The sequence below is a fragment of the Dermacentor variabilis genome, chromosome 2 (genome assembly GCF_050947875.1).
Source record: "Dermacentor variabilis isolate Ectoservices chromosome 2, ASM5094787v1, whole genome shotgun sequence".
Classification (NCBI taxonomy): Eukaryota; Metazoa; Arthropoda; class Arachnida; order Ixodida; family Ixodidae; genus Dermacentor; species Dermacentor variabilis.
In genome coordinates this window covers 248,863,219-248,886,205 of record NC_134569.1, presented here as the reverse complement: position 1 = coordinate 248,886,205, position 22,987 = coordinate 248,863,219, and the positions used below count along the sequence as shown (strand labels likewise).

General features: G+C 47.3%; 1 protein-coding gene across 4 annotated transcripts in view; it reads left to right on the top strand.

Moving 5' to 3' along the window:
- The window catches only part of Lrch (Leucine-rich-repeats and calponin homology domain protein), a 246,742-nt gene that overhangs the window by 128,523 nt on the left and 95,232 nt on the right, over positions 1-22,987 (top strand). For 3 of the 4 annotated variants that reach the window (XM_075682826.1, XM_075682823.1, XM_075682822.1), the window contains one exon: positions 17,574-17,696. The exons of the other annotated variant lie outside the window; for it this stretch is intronic. In XM_075682826.1, the coding sequence (XP_075538941.1) occupies positions 17,574-17,696 (123 nt within the window). The remainder of the gene's footprint in view (positions 1-17,573; positions 17,697-22,987) is intronic. 4 annotated transcript variants of the gene reach the window in all.

Sequence of the window (22,987 nt, the reverse complement as noted above, 5' to 3'; positions counted from 1 at the left end):
CACTTTCGGCACCAGGTTCGACCATTTTTTCTGAGGCCAGTGCAATGTTTCAACTGTCGGAAAATGGGCCATGTGAAGGGTATTTGCAGAAATTCTGCCGTGGGCCCTCGATGTGCCGCACCCCACTTAGAAGACAACATTAGTGCAACCACGTTGAAGTGTCCTAACTGTCAGGGTGATCACTGCGCCTCTTCTAAAGACTGTCCCCAGACCAAGAAAGTGATCACCATTCTCTAACAAATGGTGAGAGGCAACTCTACCCACAAAGAGGCCACTGTGAAATTGCGGCAAAGACGACGTCACCATCGAAGGACATCACGACAGAAAATATGAACTTTTAAAGAAAAGTCAACTCGTCAAGCAGCATCATCAGCGGAAGTTTCCAGCACTCCAAACACCTATGGGAGAAACTGCCAGATCTCTCTCTACAAAGGAATGATTGCCACTTCCGCGTACACGACCGGCAGAAGAGCCGCAGAAGAAGCCGCCCCCAATACAGCAAAGTGCTGTATCCAAGGGGTCGCGGAAAACATATGAGCAAGTGATAGCTCTTATTAGGCCTTTAATGAATGCCATTATTGTGTTGCTAAACAGCATGCACCAGAAGTGCCAGAAGTGTCTGCCAGAAGTGCGCTACAAGTACTGGGCGCTCTGAGTCCGATGCTGGCAACCCTTGAGTAGATTGTGGCTCCCCAGCCACTGTCTTTTAGGGATGAGGTCCGACAAGCAACTATTTTTCAGTGGAATGCCTGCGGAGTCGGAGCACGCATTTCGGATTTCCGTCACTTTGTGTATGCCAATATGTTCACGTTATCGTCATTTGCAAGCCGAACTTATCGAACACAATCAGGCTTCCTGGATATGAATTGTCTATGTTGTCAACTGCTGGTGAAAACAGCAGGGTTTTGGTGTTTATTCGCCGTGACCTTATTTACATTCATCAGACAGTGCCACCTAATGACGATAATCAATATATATGCCAAGCAGTAAAGAAAAATAATTTTACATTTACTTTTGTGGACACCTACCTATCTACATCAAGCCGATTTGGTCACAAAAGACTACGAGACATCCTTTCCTCAACTCCCAATCCCTGGGTCATTATTGGAGATTTCAACACCCATCATACACTCTGGGGAAGTTAGAAAACAAATGCGAGAGGCAGAGCGCTGGTATTTTTTGCCTCCAGTAATGAACTTTGGCTGCTGAATGATGGAAGTTCTACGTTTCTACGTGGCTCCATATACAGCAACTGTCTTGACTTGGGTTTTGTCTCGGGAAGCCTTGTCAGACGTGCTGGGTGGTTTGCGGACATAGAGACACATGGAAGCGACCATATCCCCACGTACATCAAGATCAGAGGATTGTCTCCTTCAAAATACGGGATACGATCCAAAGAGTGGACTGGTATAAATTTCAGTCAATCATGGAAGAACACTGCGAAGCCAATCCATCTTTTGACTTGGAAGAGGCAATCAAGAGTGCGGTGCAATACACCATGCTTACTCTCACATGCTGTTCGAAACTGACGGAATTTGATGTGGCACTAGAACGACTTCGAGCAATCCGACGACGTGCTGAACGAAGATACCGACGTACGGAGATAATGGACGATTTACGAACCGCCAGACACACGCAAAAGAAGATCCAGCACCAGTTAGACAAGCTCGAATCGCAACGTTGGACTGCCTTCTCTGAGTCGCTAGATCCAGGCAAGCCTTTATCGCAACTATGAAGAACGGTGCGCGGTCTCCGGACAGTCCCTGTACAGCGGTTCTCATTCAAGGCTCTTGCCCTCTTTTAAAAGGGACCGCAGATTGACATGGCAGAGGATTTCTGCGCCAGATTATCCGACCAACTCACAGCTCTCAATATTCTAACACCTTCGAGTAGTTGTCCGCCGCCATGTGATCACCGCATGGATTTACCATTCTCAGTCCACGAACTTAAGGCAGCATTAGCTTTGTCTGGCCGTGCATCAACGCCATGACCTGATGGAATTTCCTACCGAGCTCTGAGTCATCTGGGTGAGCGAGCAAGAGGTGCTCTCCTTGAGCTGTAAAATGAATTTTGGAGAGATGGTGCGCTACCTACATGCTGGAAGACAAGTCGCCTTGTTCCACTGCTGAAGTCTGGCAAGTCGCCGTGGGAACAGTAATCATATCGCCCGATCGCTTTGGCAAGCTGTGTGGGAAAAGTAATGGAGAGAATGGTCCTAGGATGCCTGGAGTAGTACTTGGAGAACCACAACACCTACCCGGATGCCATGGCGGGCGTTCGACATGGTCAATCATCGATCGATAACGTCGTCGACCCGGTCACCTACATTCAGCATGAGAAATGCCGTAAGCGCCTCTGCACTTCTTTGTTCCTCGACGTCAAAGGGGTGTATGACAATGTTACGCATGAAGCCATGCTCTCTGCTCTCGGAGAGGTAGGAGTGGGTGGTCGGATGTTTCAATAGATACGGAGCTATCTCTCCATGCGGTGCTTTTTTGTAAGCACTGAGGAAGGCCATACTTCCCCACATTATAGCTACCGGGGCGTCCCCCAGGGGGATGTCCTTAGCCCTGTGCTATTTAACAGGGTGTCTACCAACCGGGAAAACCGGGAATTCTCAGGGATTTTGAGTAGTCTGTAAAAAGTCAGGGAAAACTCAGGGAATTTGGGCCTCTATCAGGGGAAATTAGCGGCAATTTTATTGGAAGGGTCGAAAGTCGCGGTAATGCTGGCTCGAGCAACAGAAAGGAATCGCAATGAATCGTCTTTGACGCCCTGTCGTCGGCTGGATGAGTTGCCAGTGTGCAGTCAACGAGCAACTTTCCGGATTCCCGATAATTTGGACCGCTTCGCGGCCCCGCCACGTACCCCATAGAGTCAACGTATAAAAACGTGTGAAATTTCCGACGCAAGAACTCTTCGCCGTCCGAATTTCCGGACGTTTTGCCGTGACCGCAGGTCCGACACGGCATTTATAAAAGCCACCACCGCTGCCATTTTGATTACCTCGCCGCCTCGAACCGGCGCTCTCGCACGCAGATCCGCTGGCAGCCGTAACCACCACCGCGGCGACGTTCGCTATGCAGCTTCTTGCCGTTGGGTGCCGTGTTTTTTATTGAAAGAATTCGCTGCTGTCAGCAATGGTACGGACTCCACCTTTGCGATCCTCGCGATTGGCTTCGAAGCTTGGAAAGCACGATGCATTGTATAATGCCGGTTCCCGAAAGTCAGCTTTGCCTCTGTACAGGAGTGTTACTTGGTGAAGCTTACGCAAAAGTATTGCAGTGAAGCATAACAAGCGTGAGAAGGGCCACGGAACACAGTATGTATTCCTTAATTATACACGCAGGCACCCGGTATTTCCTGTCACCGTACGAGCATCGATATGCCTAATATGTGTACTGACAGGCCTTCAGAGCGTTTTCGAACGTGCCTGTGGCGGTTTGAGCCCCCTAAGGGCAGTAAATGACATGGATTTTTTTTCCAACTGGCCGATTTTTCTGACATTTTCGCGGCCCCTAGGGAGTTCAAAAAATCGGTCGTAGACTGTGCAACTGACCAAGATGCTTCAAATGGTCCTTGGGGCGAACGAGTGGCGGAAGGCGGACAAGAACAGAAATGACCTACGAATTGAGGAATAAACGGGAATGGAAACTTGCTGCCGCCGTTTTGAAGGAGCTTGAGCTCAAAAAATAAAGTTTTGGCTGATGCTGAGATGCAGGCGTCCCTTATCCAAACCAAAATAAGCTCTTTAAAGCAGTGAAACACAATACTCTGACGTCGTGCGCGAGCTGAGAGTATGTCAGGACAGTTGAGGTTGACTTACGAGCTGTTGAGAGAGAATCTCAATTGTGACAGAGTTCGGGCCTCATCCCGCTGAGGTTGCTATCAGTTGATAGAAATAGCTCATATTCGAAAATATTTGCTTCTATATGCATCTCCTTTTTATTCGTACTCGTATGTGATAATGTCCGACCCCATTTGCAATTTTTTTTCGAAGATACTTTATTTGCTGTGCATTTTGCTAACCCATGCCTTCTATTCTCTTTTTGAATAACATAAACACTGCTCCTTAGTATTCAAATTGGATTAAGTCATGTTTTTAATTTTTCATGTGCTTACTAGAGAGCGACAGCATCAGGCGATATGGTTTCAGTCCGTCTACATAAAACATAGTTCTGCATCACTCCGGGAAATTTGCAGTGGCACTCAGGGAAAGTCTGGAAAACTCGGGGAATTCGGAAATGTCAACTTGGTAGACACCCTGTTTAATCTAACTTTAATTGCTCTCCTTGAGCACGTGCCAAGCACAGTCATGCTATCAATGTACGCGGATGACATCTGCATATGGACGTCTGCAGTAACACACCTATAGTTGCGAGCGAGAATTCACAGAGCTTCCACCCAAACTGCTATCGACCTCCGTAACCGAGGCTTGGAAATTTCCTCTGACAAATGTGCACTAGTGCCATTTACGCGCAAACCCATGACAACTACAGCGTAATGAAAAATGGCCAAATAATACCACATGTTCGATCGTACAAGTTTCTAGGCGTCATAATCGACAGGGACTTGTCATGGAGCCCTCACGTATCATACGTGAAAAAACGGTTGACAGGCATCTGCCACCTGTTCAAGTTTTTCACTGGCAAGGCTTGGGGAATGTCAACAAGTGTCATGTTACAACTGTACAGGGTGCTTTTTCTAGGCTTTCTGCGATACAGCTTGCGAGCAATAACCAACACAGGTAAAACGAATCTACGTACAATACAAAGTGTTCAGGCTCAAGCGCTCCAGATCTGTCGAGGCTTGCCTCAGAGTGCATCAACAGTGGCTACGATAGCAATCGCTAGAGACCACCTTGTCAAGATCTACATTGAAATTGAAGTGCTCGGGACCCATACAAGGTATCTTGCCAGAACTCCTCGTCGCCACTTAGCTTCTCTACCAGCGGACAGACCACGCACATCTTTCAGCCAAATGATAACCGCACATGTTTAATTATTGCCAGCTTTTTTGACTCTGGCTTTGAGACCTTCGATTCCTACATGGTGCCTCGCTTAAAACATTATTTTTATTAATGGGCACAATTTGATCAAACTTGCATCACTTATGCATTTTGCCATGTTGCTTTAGAACATGTAATTGATTCCCCTGTACAACTGGTAGTTTTACTAATATATTCAGAAATTTGTTTTTTGCACAGACTGTAGCTCTGTAGCTGTAGCTAGTTTGTAGCTCTCTGCTAGTTCTTTGGAGGAGATTAGCATATCAAGATGGGGGGGGGGGGGGGATGTTAAATGATGAGGGTATGATGTGCTTTAAGAATTAATGTTCTAGACTAATTTGGGCCAAAGTTATAGTATGTCAACCTTAATGTACGAACCCATAGTAACATTGAGAACAGGTTATTACTTTTTGAGAATTTCAATAATAATATTCACTCGTAGACCTAATGCATTCTCTAGTTGCCTACCTTTCTGTAAAAAAAATTATTATTGTAATAGGATAAGTAGAACCAGAGATGTCATCACTCCAAAACTGTGACACCATCAAAAATCCTGTTTCAAGAAAACAAAGAAAAACACTTCAAAACATGTTACGGTAATTATGGCAAAGGCTAGGTTGATCAAGGATGATACAAGGGTTCAATCAAGCAAAAATAACTGCTCTACGCCAACCTGGAGTGAAGGAACATGAAAAGATATTTGGTTATGAGCAGTAAACAGCACTAAACAACAGGACAAGCAGAGGGACACAGACAACAGCGCTGACTAACAGCCAAGTGTCCTTATTCTTTCAGTCAGCATATATATACTCCGCCGCTATCTCAAAGCACAGAATCCACAGAAGGACTTGTATTGCTCTTTGCCTAAGAAGACAGTCGGCCATTGCGTTAAAAAAATGCGTTGTTCCTAAGTTCCAGAATGCATGTGGTATCAGTGTCGACAAGCTTTTAAAGCTCTTAAAGGGGGCGCAACTTTTGCATCGCGAAATATTGTCAAAAAATAGATTTTTTGAAAATCACATTTTCAGTTTCTATAACCCGTTTTCTATCTGATACCCAAATATCATCACTGTAAACCACTCAGAAGTGCACTAAAGAATTCGTTTTATCAGCCAAGATGGCTAAAAACTCGCGGAAATCAAGATAGAACAGCGTTTTTTTAAGCCACAATATCTCTGGAACGGCGTGACCGAGCGCCGCCATCTTGGTCTCGTTGGAAAGTGCATTTCTCCGTCTTCAAATTTGCCATTTCAGCTATCTCCTCCATACAGAAACAAGCGCACAAAAAGCAAATGATTGAAGGTTGTGCCGGAGTCTGCGATTGGCTGCGACCGCCACATGACTCTAGCGCGGTTCGCTATTGGTCTGGTGCTCACGTCGTCTGCTCGGCTCTTTGCGCCTCGGGAGTTTGGAGGTCTCCACTCGCCAAAATCTCGACGTGTCAAAATGGGCGCTACGTGGACATCGCACTAGCGTGGCCAATCCCTATGCTTGTGGACGTTTCAAACTTGCGGCTAAGCGTTTCGAGCATCGGCGACAGGGATTTCGCGACCGAGATTCACGCGCGGAATCCTCAGACATGCGGCTAAGCCTTTCAGCACTCAGTGTTTCAGAATTCGTGACGAAGCACATCGCGCATGCAATCCTCGGACATGCGGCTAAGCATTGCACGCCTAGGGAGTCTCCGACTTGGCGATGAAGCACATCACACGCATACTTCTCGGACCCTTGCCTAAGCATTTTGTGCATCGGCACCTCGGACTGCGCGAATGTAAGCGCATGGAGTGTCGACACCTCGAGCCTGCGACTAGGCATTTCCCGTGTTGGCATTTCGCACTGTGCGAATAAGCGCATGGAGTGTCAACTCCCCGAGCCTGCGACTAGGCATTTCGCGCATCGGCACCTCGGACTTGACTAAGCACATCACGTGTCGGCTCCTTGTATCTACACCTAGGCATTTCGCACATCAGCACCTCGGACCCACAGCTAAGCATATTGCGCATTCACTCTAATATCATATTGTCACGATAGCTCATAACAATATCTATCATAGCACTCCTTCATAAAGAGAATGTCATCATGAGCTCTCTTCACTAGGCCCCTTGGGCTGGCACAGACACCTGGCTGCAGAAGTAATTGAGACATCACACAAAAGTACAATTCTGGAAAGCACCTAGCAGCTGCATATCTATCACTTTCTCTCTGATCTTATGTTCTACAGCCATTGTCATGTAAAGATGACTTGGGAGGCTGCTGACACTCGGAGCTTTCATTCAGTAACATGGTCAATTCTACCAAAAGAAAAAAAAAATTCCTCACTGATTGAACTGGAGATTGCTATCAATCAGGCAGCCTGCGGGTACAGGCTGCCTGAATGTACACTGCAACTACATTCATGCCCACACAGAGTTCTGCACGTCACATGGTTTGAAACTTGGGCACCATGCTCTTTGTAGAGCAGCAGCAGCAAAGAATGCCCTATAAGAAGAAAAGGGAGGGGGGGGGAGGCGCACCAAACCAGAGGCCACATGTACAAGAAGCCCCAGATCACAAAGCACCCCAAAGACTACAAATTTGGTGCCTTTTACAGAACTGAGGAGAAGGTGAAACTTTAAGAGCCGTTTTCTCAAAACTGTTTTTCTGCCTTTCTGCTCTGTTTCTGGAGCTGATTTCTTTGTTACCATTTAACATATTTTGACTCCGTTTTTTTGTCACATTCCTTGGGCTACAGTGCAGGTTGTGACATCCTCGCTTTCTTATCTTGACCCTTTGTAAGTTTATGATATGGCTATTTGTCTACCCCAAAATTGCGCTTGATGCGAAAATAACATAAAATATGGTCCTCCAAAAAATTTGTGTTGCGAAAAAAAAAAGCAAGAATGTCACGACCTTCAGCACGCATTGAGCTATGCAGTCAATACTTAACAAGCCTTCAATCACGTTTTTTAATTTCCCCAGGCTCTCCAGAAAGTTAGAGAGAGAACAATTCTGCTCAATTTAATTGAATAAGATGTTCTCAACATATCACTCTGAAACTTTTGTGGAAGCATTGGGCAGACATCCTAAACATTTGTGCCAATTTTCATGAAAATTCATGAAAAAATAAGGAAATTGATTTTCAAAGCCACGTCCCCCCTTAAGGTTTTACATGCTTTCCACTTTCGTCTCCATGGAAGATAAGCTTTCTATACAAAAGAAAGGTGTGTGCCTCAGTTCATGTATAGCCCCTCTTTGTAGCGACATTTTATTGGCCAGCTATGACCGCAGTCTTGGAACTAAGCTCAGCCAGACGAGCACTGTAAAAGTGATGCGATTCGTTGATGGCTTTTTAATTTTTTACAGTACTAACACTACTGACGTGCAGCCTGCTGCTGCTATAATATTTGACCTGTTCCGCATAGTTTTATATTCCTTTGAATTGACCACGGAGAATCAGTCAGACAACAAGCTGCGTTTCTTAGACTTGGAGCTATTGTTCTCAAGCAATCATGTATGTTGGGGTTACGCTCCTCAATCTCATAACAGCCTTCTTCCCATTTCCTCCGCACACTCAAAGATAGTCAAGTGCAGTATTGCTTTAGCATGAAGGGGGCTCTCATCAGGTCTTGTGACCATCAAGTGGATGCAAGCTTCGAATTGCAAGTAGCAAGGCAGAAGCTCGCAGGTTTCCCGTTACCGCTTTTAACTAGCATCGCTAAAGGCCTCACAACAAGCCTTAAAAGAAAGCAATCGGCAGCTATTCAACCTGAGAATCGCTCAAGGCAAATGGTTGCGGTTAGCGCATATGTGCGCCACATTGCGCATAATCTCAAAAAAGGTTGTCAGCAGGGCAGGCGTTAGGTTGCTGTTCACTGCTAGAAATAAGTTAGGTAGCCTGTGCGATCAAGTCAATCGGGTGGCCGAGAACAACAAAAAAGGTTGTAAAAAGCAGCGCAGACCAGTGTTTTTAGATCTCTTTCAGTTTGAAAGCTCCGGCGCGCGGAGTGTCGCCTTTCTCTTTCCTGCCGCGCGGTGGCGCTCGCCACAGTGTTTCCCCGACCGGCCCGGTCCATCCCTATCGTCGCCGCCGCTGCAGCCGCCTTGTCAAAGTAGCAAGCAGTGGTTTTTTTCACGTGTGCGTGTTTACGCTGTGTGGTACAGTCGTGAATTTCACACAAATATTCCGACTGCTTAGTCTGTACACACCTATAAAGACCGGTCTTCGTGGAAGTGTGGAGGGTGCACCGAGTGCTGTGCTTGTAGGTGTTCAAGACACACTGAAGAAATCGAGAGAAGCACACTGCTGTAAGCAAGCACACCTGCATGACCTGATTGAATCCAGAATTCTTGAGTTAGCCTCTGAACCTAATGACTTGCCCCAGCACAGTGGCAGTGACCACATTTACTCCAAGGGAGAAGTAGATGAAAGCACCTCCTACTACTTTTCAGGCTATGTGGTGCATAAGCTCAGCAAAAGTACAACATGCCCTTCCTGCATAGAGGATATCAGCTCTCCAGTGCCAGTTGTTGGCAGTCACTCATACCTCACGGTGTACAGGAGCTTCAAGCAAGGCTGCCTAAAGCACCTTACCAAAAAGATGTTAGAGTTTACAAATATTGTAAACAGAGCAGTTTCAATTTCATTGAAAAAAGGCCCACTTTCCGCGGATATGTTTTGGGAGGTGTTGGACGAGTTGGAATTGAGAAACCTTGCGCGGCTTGGATGTGCAGAGCATATGGCCTCTTTTACATGCCAGGTGTTGAATTTTGTCATAGTTACACGCAAGCACTTCTACACGAGAGATGTGAATCGCCGGCTGGAAAGCAGAGAAAAAGTCACTACTGCAAATAAAAAAGCTCGTCTTCTGTAGGCATTCCTTCCATGTTTTGCACCAGGTGTGTCTGCATTCAGTGTTTGTTTGTGTGCGCTTGAATAAATGCTCAAAGTGAACGTGAAAAACCCTGCTCTCTGTGCTGTGCTCCGTACGTCGGTAACAGAGCGCAGAATTTCGTGACTGTTCTAGAAACAGAACGGAACATGACTATTTTAAATCGTCTTTTATGGTTCGTGAACTATTCACAAGAACTATTGATAGCGTTACGCCAACAGGCACTAAACTATCCAGGATAAACATCACAAATACGATGCGATAGATAAAGCGCGAAGCAAGTAAACGATCGCAGTTTTTCGCGATCTTGCTGCAGCCTGCTCTTTATCTCACCATTACTGCTCAGGCCAAACAGTTATTTAACCATGAGACTGAGTTCACTTTCTACGTGACAACTAAAAAAAGGCCAACAAATTTGAATTCTGTGCTTCCGGCGGAGATGGCTGCCGCAGCCGCTGCCGAGCGCGAGCTCTCCGGGCCGACAGTGACCGCAGCGCTGCATGGTGAGTGGAAACGGAAGGGGGCCGCTTTCTCATGCGCAGCTCGTTGGGAGCTTCCAAACTGAAAGAGATCTAAAAACGTTGGCACAGACAGGGGTTTGTTGTTGACTATTGTGACTGTGTGGTTTATATGATTCCTCTTTCATGCAAGCATTTTTATATCGGTCAAGTGAGGCGGTGCATCAATGACCACATGCACGAACACTCAAAGTTCAAAAACGAGCTAGAGATGGTCAATTATCACTGCATTGTAATGAATGCGGCTGCAAGCTGTCTTTTAAAGATGTGACCTATCTCTCAGAATACCGTGATGACCGCACACATTTTATTTCCGAAGCTTTCCACATTCATATTAGTGGTGAAGCATGTGTAAGCCTTCCCTCTATTTCTCTCCTTCTGAAAGAGATTGCCTCTTATCGCATGAATTGCAATTTTCGCCCTTGCGCATGCTGAATTCGGTTGATTCCGTGCTTTGCGATAGTGGCGGACTATATATACACTGACTGAAAGAATAAAAACACTTGGTTGTTAGTCAGCACTGTTGTCTGTGTCCCTCTCCTTGTCGTGTTGTTTAGCGCTGTTTACTGCTCGTAATCATGAACCAACCAGTCCAAATGCATACTCTTTTGAAGATTTTTGGGCCAATTTTTCTCTCCAAAGGGTATTTGTCTCCAACAAAGCTGGACTAGTTAGAGTGATTTGAGTTATGCAACACTGCAAACCAGCAGGGAAAAGTTGGGGTGCAAGGAGAAAACAACAACATAAAAGGAACCAATTTTTACACCAAAGGCATGTCAGGAAATGCAGTCAGGAGAGCAAATAAAATTAGCCATAGTTCCTGCATTGTACTTACCAGCTTCCCTACAAGGTACGTAAGACATCATCAAGCACACTTCCTCTTCATACCAAATTTCAGTGGAAGGCATTCAAAGTTCGTATACCTCCTTGAAATCTTTGACAACCCTTTAATTTGGAAAAGGAGATTCATGGGCCCTTAAAGCTCTTCAAAAGTAAATGCGCTTCTTGAATGCCTTAAAACTGGTGTTGGGAGCGACTTTTGAACATTAAATGTTACAACTATGTTTCTGCCAACTGGGAAAACCGGGAACTCTCAGGGATTTTGAATAGCGTGGGAATACTCAGGGAAAATGAGGTGTAACTATATTGAAAGGGAACGAAAATCACGATAACGCTAGTTCGAGTAACAAAGGAATCATAATGAATCGTCTCTGACGCTGGGTCATCCGTTGGAGGAGTTGCCAGTGTGCAGTCAATGAGCGACTTTCTGGACGCCCGATAAATTGGACGGCTTTGTGGCCCATAATGTCAATGTATAAGAATGTAACAAATTTCAGACGCAAGAACCCTTCGCTGTCCGATTTTCCAGATTTTTTGCGGTGACCACAGGTTCAAAACAGCATTAATCAAAGCCACTAGTGCCACCATTTTGATTACTTCGGCGCTTCGAACCAGTGCTCTCGCTTGCAGATCTGCTGGCAGCCGTGTAGCCACTATCGCGGCAACACTAGGCCTAGCTGCTTCGACGTTTGCTATTAAGCTTCTTGCCGTTCTGTGCCGTGTTTTTCATTAAAAGAATTGGCGGTTTGCAAAAATGCTGTTGCGAGCACCTTCTACATGGTCGGATACGAGAAGCAGACGAACAACCGACACAGCCCTAGCGCACCTTGAGATACCAGTTTGTGGTGGTTTTGATTGCAGTAGTTTTGTGAAAAGACCGGCTAGTTGTTTTGCATATTATGCACAAATTGCTTTGCTGCCAAACGGAGCAGGAATTTATTTCGGTTTCCGTCCAAGGCAAGCTATCCGGCGAGGAAAGCAGCATGGATAAGCGACGGCCGGATACCATCACAGCACACTACTTGCGGCTACTGAATTGTCATATGCCAGCGCCGCGAGATTATTTCGGTCCTCAAGCTTTGAGATGCCCTTAAATGCAGCTGCATTTTGCCGGAAATCTGGAAAGCTCAAGATGTACGAGGACAGTAGGAGCTTGCGAAACACTCTAAAAACAGTTGCACCCTTTGGGGTGTATATTTGTCCCACAACAATAATCGTCGTCTGTGTTGCCCGCGTTTCCTTTCTTTAACACTGAGAGCCCGGTACTTCCCAGTCACGAACGGCATGCGCGATATCAGTGTGACGCAGCATTCTCGACAGGAAAGTAGCGAGCGCCGAGTTTTCAAGAAAGGAAACGCAAGCAAGGCAGATGACGATTATTGTTGTGGGACAAATATACACCCCAAAGGGTGCAAACTGTTTTTAGAGTGAAGTGCAGGGGTGTTGCTCAATTGTCACTGACACATAATTATGATAAATATCATAAAGTGATGTCAAAAGTGCATCTCGTATGATAATCAGCGCCCAGCACTACGCCGCTGAAGTGCTCGAAACACCATCCAAGGGTTGCTGGTGTCTTGATTGGCAGTGTGCAGTGACCACTGTGCGACAGAGTTCCCTTGGCTTGCTCTTTACTGCTGACAGTGTACAGATATCCAAATGTATTTTCAGTTAGCCTCTTAATATTCATGCATGCACTAAAGAGTTCACAAAAAACTGTGCATTCTATTGCTAGCAGAAGCTTCTCTGTAACTGGTAACACCCACGGCCAGCGAGCAAAGCCTACCGTCTTTATCGGTGGCAGTTAGTGCATGCAGTCGAGAGAACGGCGCGTTTTGAAACTTTCCCGTATTTACCGTATACCATAAAGGACCGTCATAATAAGACAAACAGCTCTGTGAAACATTGTTTTGTTGCTATGGACTATATTAGTATGGTAAACTTTCCTAAGTGGAGCATCGGGCTCAGCCTGCGGCCTTTTTTGGCAGCCACCAATCGCTCGAGCCGGTAAGCCTAGCTCCCGGTTTTCGAAGCAGCAGCTGCCAATGACATGAAAGGAAAATGCCGCGAGTTATAAAGAGTTTATTTTCGTGAGCATTATAGTGTCTCAACAATTATGTTGCAGTTAAGGGGGGACATAAGTTTTAGAAGCCAAAAATAGCGAAAAAGTCAATCTTTTGAAAACGGTATTTTTGGAATTTCGAACTATTATTCCATCACTTTGCCAAATGTTTTGCATTCTAAATCAATATTTTAGCCGTAAGATAAATTTTTGGCACCAGTGTTGGCCAAATATGAGCCAAAGTTTCCGTAAGAAAGCTATTTTTCCACGGCATGTGACGGCCCCCGCAGTCGTTCAGTCGCGTCAACCTGTATATCGTTTGAAAGAGCAGTGTCTCGTCTTCATTTTCCCGCCATCACCGGCTCTGTCTGCACATTGGCAGTGAAGCAATTCTGCCTCAAAAAGAAAACCCAATGCGTGCTATTATTGGTCAACAAAGGCACATCACCCTCAGCTAGCCACGTCATTGGCTAGACTGGCGTCGTCTGCATCACTCTGCGGCCGTGCGCATACACCACACATGCCAACGAGGTTTTCCACGCTGACAGCGATGCTGACCTCGACTCCAAAGTTCACTACGGGGGAAAAAAAAAGAAAGAGGAAGTCGGCGCACAACTTCGAGAAAGGACGCTCAGCTGTGCCGCTTTCCAATGACATTGACAACGGCCTGCTGCCATAGTCGAGTGACGCCGGAGATGCCGATGGCATGTTAGGCCTAGTCCCTCGAAGCGCTCCTGACAACGGTCGCATTTCATTGACGTTTCGGCACGACGCTACTATTCTACAGCCAGAATTTTTGTGGCGTAATGACAGTAAAGCTCAAGGAAAACTTCAAGCATTAGCTTAAACTCCTGCCACTGATAACTACTAGATCGCATTGACGACGCTGCTACTGGGACAAACCAGCTGGCTACATCTACTGAACATGCTTCCACTGAAAACTTGCTGAGGGTGCTCAGAAGGCATCACCGTAGTGACACTAGCCAGACAAACTACATTCCTGGAGGCTACTAATGCAATAGCACGAGTATAAATTCAAATATATTGTGGTGTTCTGTTATAAAAATAAGCCCTTTTTTTTTTGTCAAGCTTTCTCAGAATCTCATTTTTCATGTTTTTTAATCTTGCCGAAGCGCCACCTCTGTCTTCAGGGCACATATAACCATAATTTTAACAGCGGCATGTAGCTACATGTGTGTACTACACAATGCTAGGAACTGATTTTTCTTAATTTTGCTTTTGTAAATATTAAGGTCTCGCTATAATTGCACCACATAATTGCCATGTCTGGAGATTGAACTTCAAATTGGTGCAAAATTGGTAATACCTGCAATATAAAAAAAAGTAGTCCTACAGTTGTGTTGCTTACACTTTGTAATATCCAGCCATGTCTTTAAAAACATTCTGGCTGATACTCTTCTTACAGATGTTCCGATAAACAATAGGTGATTAATTTTAATTATCTCTGGAACTGCTCATTCAATTCAGAAAGTAATTATACTTTTGAAATCAGAATGAAAAACTCTGTCTGGGTGACAGTTTTAATTAGATTTACAAGAAAGGAAGTTTCTAAACTCCTCTTCTCCCCCTAAATGAACATAGAGTTGGTTCTCTCTATATTCTGTCAGCAGCGAAGAGCAAAAGGGCAAGCAACATTGCACACTGGGCGACACATCGGCAGCGTGTTTCGACGACATGCACTCCACTCTTTGTTCAAGGTGTGCATGTCGCTCGCATCAGTCCCGTGCTGGCATCAGCAGCTTCCGAATATACTATATATTTAACGTAATCCTCTTTCTTCAGTGCTGAGCCTTGATGAGCCTGGCGAATAGTGGCAGTTTTAGAAAGCAGATACTGCCACATGCGATTGGGCCCATGTATTTCTGGAGGTTGCGTTTTGCTGGCAAATTCAGGAGCCTAGATGTTCGAGCATGATCATAAACCTTCAGTGAGAGAAATCGCCATATGATGCATGCTGGGATAACCTCTTCAGGATACGTGGGATGTTGCTTTCTGTGTCACTCTTTTTGGTGGAGCAGGAATATGGCCTTTTTGTCTCCATTCTGTGAGTCCGCCACGATTCTCCAGACTGAAGCATGATGTTTGCTTTTGCGATAGAATACAGTGCATTGTTCTTCCATTGTGAGTTTTTCCAGTAACTTCTGGCTCTTGGAACGGTAATGTCTAACTTCAGAGCGAACCTCTTGAGATCATACAGAGATACTGGCTTGCTCGCTGGCCATCATTGTCTTTGGTTTGCGTGCTGACGCCTTTAGTGTGTTCATTGAGGCAGTCCAACAAATTGCATTCCGCAGGCAGCGATGCTCAGCTTTCCACTTGGTTTGTTTTGGAGCAAGAAGAGCTGGAGCACCAGGTTCTTTGCGAGACTTTTGCATGTAGGGCACGACGAAAGGCCACCTGTCTGGCTGCCAGCGTCTTTCTGTTCACTTGCTTCTTTCTTGTGTGTATTCTTAGCTGGAAATTATTATAATGCACCTAATGCAGAACCAACTAGCCCAACTTTCAACTCTAAATACAGTGTTGCACCTTTGCATGGGTCATGCAATACATGGCATGTGCAGTAAAGCATTCGCGCATCAGGATTCCCTGCAGCAGTTCTGATGCAACAGGCCCTGAACTGCAGCACCGGCCTCCGTATTCTCAATGGACCTTGACTCTAAGCTTTTGCTCCACTCCAACGCATTCGGTACAGCGCTGCCCCTTCATTGAAGAAGACTCTGCTCATTTGAAAGATTATCATGAAGGATCATGCAGTGGGGCTTTTCTTTTTTCCTTCTTTTTCTTCTTTTTTTTTATTGCTCAAGAATTCAGAAATCTTTATGGCTCTTTCCGTGTAAGGAAATTGGCCGGTGACTGTGCTTATTTGCATAAAAGGTTGAATTTCACTGTAAGAAAATTTTGATACTATAACGAAGTGCTGATTTTTATGGATTTCGTTCTATCAAAGTTTACCGATTAGACTTGTGTAAGAGCCGCACTCCTTTTTCACAGTTTTGACGAGATGCAGCCCTTACACGGGACTGAACCTTTTGGTCAAAATGGTACCGGCGCAGATGGCGAGTAATGCACACCCCAGATCCCCGAATGTACCATTGCATCGGAGGTCAATGTGCAGTTCTCACCATCTAGTAACGGCACATGAAAGTACACGGCGCACGAAAATTCACCAATGTGCGTGCATGGCATTGCCGCACTGAACGCGATTGCTTCTCTGTTGGTAATATGTTTTTTTCCAAATTTGGGGCTGCCAAGTTGGGGGTGCCACCCTTACACGAGTCCATTCTGTAGCTTGTTGGATACGGACCCTTTTCCTGGCATCACTTAAGTTCTCCGACCACATCAAATCGCCTTCGCATTGCAATTACGGTGCACAGGGGCACGTCTACCACGTTGCCAGACCCGTCAGACAGGTTGGCGACTCCCACCTCACACGCCGCCTATCAAGCTATTGTCTCCCCCCCCTGCTTGACTCTTCCCAAAAGTGCAACGGGAGGCTGGCACAGTTCCAGGTAGTTGATCTTGGTTCCGAGCCAAGCTGTTTTGAGCTGTTTTGTTGCTCTGGAAGGTCGTTCGAATAACAACCAGTCTCCTCCAAATGAGCGCTTTCAGGCGGGGAGGCAACGCTGGTGGCAAGTCACCCAACGGACAATGGAGTGCTTGGAGTGTCCCCATTGGCCGAATGGGCCGGCACTTGCACGGGTGCCTGCAATTGGAGGAAAATGATGTCATCTGAACTGGCTCGACGATTGGCCGAAAATGATGTGACCCCCGAGAGACCGAAAGGACTAAAAGCGAGAGACAGGGAGAAGAGACATTCATTCATTCATTCTTCTTGCCACAGGCTGCAGCGTCCGATTTGCTGCCAGCTGTCAATGACTTTATGACTGTTCATTACTTTGTGTTGTTACTGTAAACAATGTCCTCCTCAACGTCGGCCAACTCCCGTACTCAATGGGAAGATCTAGTAACCTGTAGTGCTCTCATGGAAGGGGTGTTTACCCTTAACAAGGGTTCTGAGCTGCGTTAGATGGTTAAGATTCACCATGGCAAAACAGCGCAGACGACGGGACAAGTAAAACAGACAAGTGTCCCCTGCTTTACGTACTCTGTGACTGAATAAACAGTCAGTTGATAGTGAGTGCATGATCTTGTCTGTTTCACCCGTTCCGTCATCTGTGCAATTTCGTTGTCTTCTTCACCTTTGTTTCCGTATGTGTTTCCATTTACTCCCACAGTGGTTGTGTCCCCCTTCGCAGGAGGAAGAGTTCCGGGTCCGACACGAGGCCATTGTGCACCAACAGCGGCTTGAAGCTGCGTGGGCTCAGCAGCGGCTGCAGCAGCCACCCTCTCCCCCTAGCCTGCCGGCATCACCTTTGCTGGTGCGCAAAAGCCTCTCATTTGAGCGGGCATTGGCTGATTGATCAATTTAATCATTTGTGCACTCCTCCATTTAGTGTTATTGTTAGAGATCTTGCACGAGGACTGCCAGGGACACACAGAAACTAAAAAGGAATGAGCCTAGGTGGGACAAAGGTGTGCACTTCAGTCTGGATGGTCATAAAGACAGGACAAGTATTTGCGTACTTAAAATGTCAAGTGAGTGTTACCTACACCAAATAACTGCAGGTGGTGACATTGGTTTGACATACCTTATAGTCAATCCATCTTCCCTATGTAAACAAGTTCTAACAGAGCTTTGAAGTCATTTCGCACCAGGCACTTTAACATCCTGTCCTTGCTAGCAGTGGTTGACATGGGGATCTTCAGACACTTTCTGGGGGTTATCTATCTGTTTGTTTGCATGTAGCTGATTTCCCACCTACCTAGATCACTGGGTAGTCTGTGATCTAACGCGTAGTACACCGGTCTCCTATGATGAGTTAACAGGGCTTGAAACAAACCATCGGACCAACTTTGGTCACTGAGTCTGTGGTAATGTGTTGCACATCTACAAACCCCTTTCATGCTGGGTCACTGTAGATGCAGGAAATGTCACCTCCATACTTGCGGGGATGCCACACGGTCCCACTTTCCGCATGATCTAGTTTACATGAACTTGCCCTTCCAGGTTGCGCACAGTTCTTTGAAATCCTTGAAAAACCTTGAAATAGATAACAATGTTTTCAAGACCCTTGAAAGTCCTAAAATTTTTTGTTTCTCCTAAAAACCCTCGAACATCTTGAATACAGCCGAGCCCTCATATAACGGCCGCACTTAAGACAAACTTTTGCTTAAGACGAACGAAACCCGCGCGAATGTCAAAATATACCGTATTGACACATGTACTTATATTTATCGGGCGACCACGTTTCGCGGCCTAACAAATCTTGTCGCACAGCGCGGGACGCGCTTGCATGTATTCGAAGTTTCTGGAAAGCTATCGATGTTTCTATCCGCTGTCTGTTGTTGCCGAACCTTGTGTTATCTGATTTCATTGCGTGACGCGAATGGTGTAGAACTTTGTGGAAGGCATGCGGGTGCCAACGATTAGTCTGGCACACTCGATGACTGCTGTATAAAAGCAGACGCGCTGGACCCGCTGATCAGATTTTTTACGATCGCCGATCGTGTTCGCAGCTATCGTTGTGCTATAAGTGTAGCCTGTTTTTGTGGGCACAGGTTCGCCCAATAAAAGTTAGTTTTGTCCTTCACAGTATTGCTACTGTGTTCTTCAACGTCATCACCACGTGACATCTGGTAGAGGTACCTTTTGTTCATGTACCGGACACCCCCGACAAGCCATGATCCAAGCCCGAACCGCAAAGAGAACACCAACGTAGTCCCAGACCATCAAGCAAGCCGCCGTCTTCAACAGCTGCCCCCGGAGCACAGACTTCTACCGGAGAAGACCAAGAAGATTATGACCAAGGCAACCCTAATGGCAGACCCAGCGTCTCCCATCGTGCTGCAGCCCCCCCCCCCCCCCCCCCCAGCCCAGGGAACCACCGACGTTCCGCGGTTCCACATTTGAGGACCCAGAAAGCTGGCTGGAAACGTATGGGAGGGTCGCTACATTTAACAGCTGGGCAAGCGACGACAAGCTACGACATGTCTATTTCGCATTGGAGGACACCGCCAGGACGTGGTTCGAGAATCGAGAAGTCACCTTGACGACGTGGGACCTCTTCCGAAGCGGCTTCCTGCAAACACGATCTGTGCCGAGGTCAACACGACGCAGCCGTGATCCGACGCCAAGGCCTAACTGTAACGCAAGACAAAGAACCACCGACCTCGACATGCTTCTCAACGGCCACGCAGTCACCGCCTTAGTAGACACAGGAGCTGATTATTCCGTCATGGGTGGACCCATCGCAGCCCAATTGAAGGAAGTTAGGACTGCTTGGGAAGGCCCGTTAATTCGGACCGCTGGAGGACACCTCATCACGCCGAGCGGAATCTGCACGGCAAGAATTACCATTCATGACCAGGCTTACCCTGACACCTTCGTTATCATGCAACAATGTTCATGAGACGTCATTATCGGCATGGACTTCCTGAACCAACACGGCGCAATCATCGACCTGAAGTCGAAGTCAATAACGCTGTCAGAAGATCAAGCGATACCGCCGGAGAGCCCTCGTAGTCACCACGCCTTGAGTGTGCTCGAAGATCAAGTGAGCATCCCACCTCTCTCCAGCATTGTTATTTCGGTCGGCACCGAAACACTCGCTGACGTAGAAGGCGTCATCGAAGGCGACCAACGTCTACTGCTCGACTGTGAAATTTGCGTCGCAAGAGGGATCGCTCTACTGCACGGAAGAAACACGAAAGTGTTGCTGACAAACTTCAGCCAGGAGTTCAAGCACATCAACAAGGGCAAGACGATCGCGTACATCGAGGAAATTCAGGAAACCAGCGATGCGTTTGTCCTCTCGGATTCTGTCGCATCTGCCCCGACGACCGTAGTTCCGGAACTAGACTTCGACATAAATCCAAGTCTCCCCATGATTAAGCAACAACAGCTCAGAAGTTTACTTCGACGATACAAAGACTGCTTTTCGACGTCGTCGAGGATTCGACAAACACCAGTCGGAAAGCATCGCATAATAACCGAAGGGTGCGCTCGACCACTCTGCCAGAGCCCTTACCGAGTTTCGACGCGAGAACATAAAGCTATAAGAGAACAAGTCGACGAAATGCTGCGCGACGACATCATCCAGCCATCGAAGAGCCCGTGAGCATCCCCTGTTGTCCTGGTAAAGAAAAAGGACGGAACCCTACGTTTCTGCGTTGTGGGGGTTCCACTCTGCGTGCGGCTAGGGCTGAAGGCGAGCTCCGGATCTAGCCCCACGCAGTCGCTTCGTGGTACTCCCAACCCGTAGCGCGGGAATCGCGGCTACGCTGGGTTCGGACGAATAAGGCAACCAGCGGTGTCAACGGTAACAACGTTTATTGCTATTAGCAATAGCGAACACTCGCAGAGGGACGTCCTCTCAGTAAAAGTAGGAAAAGGCTTGCCTCGTTGTCTGGGTGGGTCAGACAAACGAGGTCACTCACGGGATGCGGCAGGTGCTGTGCAGGCGGTCCAAGGCGTCGGCGTCCCAAGAGAGCGAGTCTCTCCCGGTGGCGCGCTCTTATGCTTTTTTACCTTTTTTGCGAGGGGAAGTCCTCCTCGCCCGCCGGATACGTTTCCCTTTCCCGTGAGCCGCGTAGGGGAAGAGGGGTACGCGCGTCATCACAGCGACGGAGAAAGGGAGGGCGCGTAGTGCCTCTCTCCCATGTCTACGCCGGCGCGACCCGTCGCCACGTGCGAATGGGACGCCGCGGGTACGTGGGAGGAAATGGAGGCGGCTGCTCCCCACAGCGTTGATTATCGTCGTCTGAACAAGATCACGAAGAAGGACGCATAACCCTTCCCACGGATAGACGATGCATTGGATCGGCTCTGCAACACTAAATACTTCTCGTCGATGGACCTGAAGTCTGGCTACTGGCAAATAGAAGTCGACGAAAGGGATCGCGAAAAGACTGCCTTCATCACGCCAGACGGCCTCTATGAGTTCAAGGTTATGCCATTTGGACTGTGCTCGGCGCCTGCAACGTTCCAGCGCGTGATGGACACGATTTTAGCAGGATTGAAGTGGCAGACCTGTCTTGTTTATTTGGAGGACGTCGTCGTCTTCGCCGTCAATTTCGACGATCATCTTAAGTGGCTTGCGACAGTATTAGAGACCATCAAATCATCAGGACTCACTCTGAAGCTGGAAAAGTGCCGCTTCGCTTACGATGAGCTTCTGTTCCTAGGCCACGTCATCAGCAAATCTGGAGTACGCCCCGACCCGCAGAAGACAGCTGCCATCGTAAATTCCCACAGCCAATCGACAAGAAGGCAGTGTGCAGATTCCTTGGCATGTGTGCCTATTATAGGTGCCATGTCAAGGACTTTTCACGCATTGTGGAGCCGCTAACTCATCTAACCAAATGTGATGTCAAGTTCGAGTGGGAAACACCGCAGGCTGATGCATTTCAAGAACTCAAACAACGCATGCAGTCGCTGCAGGTACTTGCACACTTTGACGAGCATGCTGATACCGAAATCCACACTGACGCCAGTAGGCTAGGCCTCGGTGCCGTCCTAGTCCAGAGGAAAGACAGACTTGAACGGGTGATATCTTATGCTAGCCGGTCGCTGTCAAAAGCGGAAGGCAATTATTCTACGACTGAAAAGGAATGCCTCGCCATCATTTGGGCTACAGCAAAATTCCGCCCTTACCTCTATGGCAGGCCATTCAAAGTCGTCAGCGACCATCACGTGTTGTGTTGGCTAGCTAACTTCAAGGACCCTTCAGGACGGCTGGCGCGGTGGAGCCTCAGACTGCAAGAATATGACGTCACCGTAATACAGTCGCCGACCGATTTTCCGGACTCCAAAAATTCGGACATGCCCGATTATTCGGTCAGCTTCGCGGCACCGCCATTCTCCCCATAGACCATAATGCATAACAACTGCCGAAAGTTCGGACACCTTGCAACCTCTCGTCTGATTTTTCAGACACTCCTTTAGCTAACTCGGTCGAGAGCACCATGCACCGACTCTGACCGGTGCATGGTTCGACTTGCTGAACGGCATTTTTATATTGAACGGAGCTTCCTTGCTGCCCCACGAAGTGGCGCTACTAGAAATCCCCGCTCATCATCATCATCGTTTCTGCCTGGTTAGATAGAGCGGCTCTGCAGCAGTTCCGGTTTCAGCTTAGTAAGCCATGTCAAGACAATCCAGCAGCTGATTTGTTTCCTCGCGCAAGACGCTGCGAGCAGGCCGCGTTTTTCGTTTGTGTGACTGGTGTCGGCACGGTGGTGTTTGCTTTGTGTGCTGTGTCGAGGTTTCGGTGATCCAACGCGGCATACGTAAACATCGCGTCAAGGGTCTAATGGCGCCGACTGTGCCCGCGCAGACTGCGCTGGGGAATGCCGGCAAGCGGGTGCCGGGAGGCCTAAGATTTGTCGCCTTCCGATGTGCTCCCTACTGATGCGGAAAATGTTCTGCCGAGACCTGCGCTGTGGTGGCATTGCGATTCTGGACACTGTCTCATTTGACAGTTTCATAGGTGCTGACACTGCTGTATTGACATGCGCAGAACTCGACGACGGCAAGATCATTCGTTAGGTTTCTGCTGCACTGCCGGACGATGACTCCGAGTCGGAAGCTGACGCACCATGTGCTACGCTG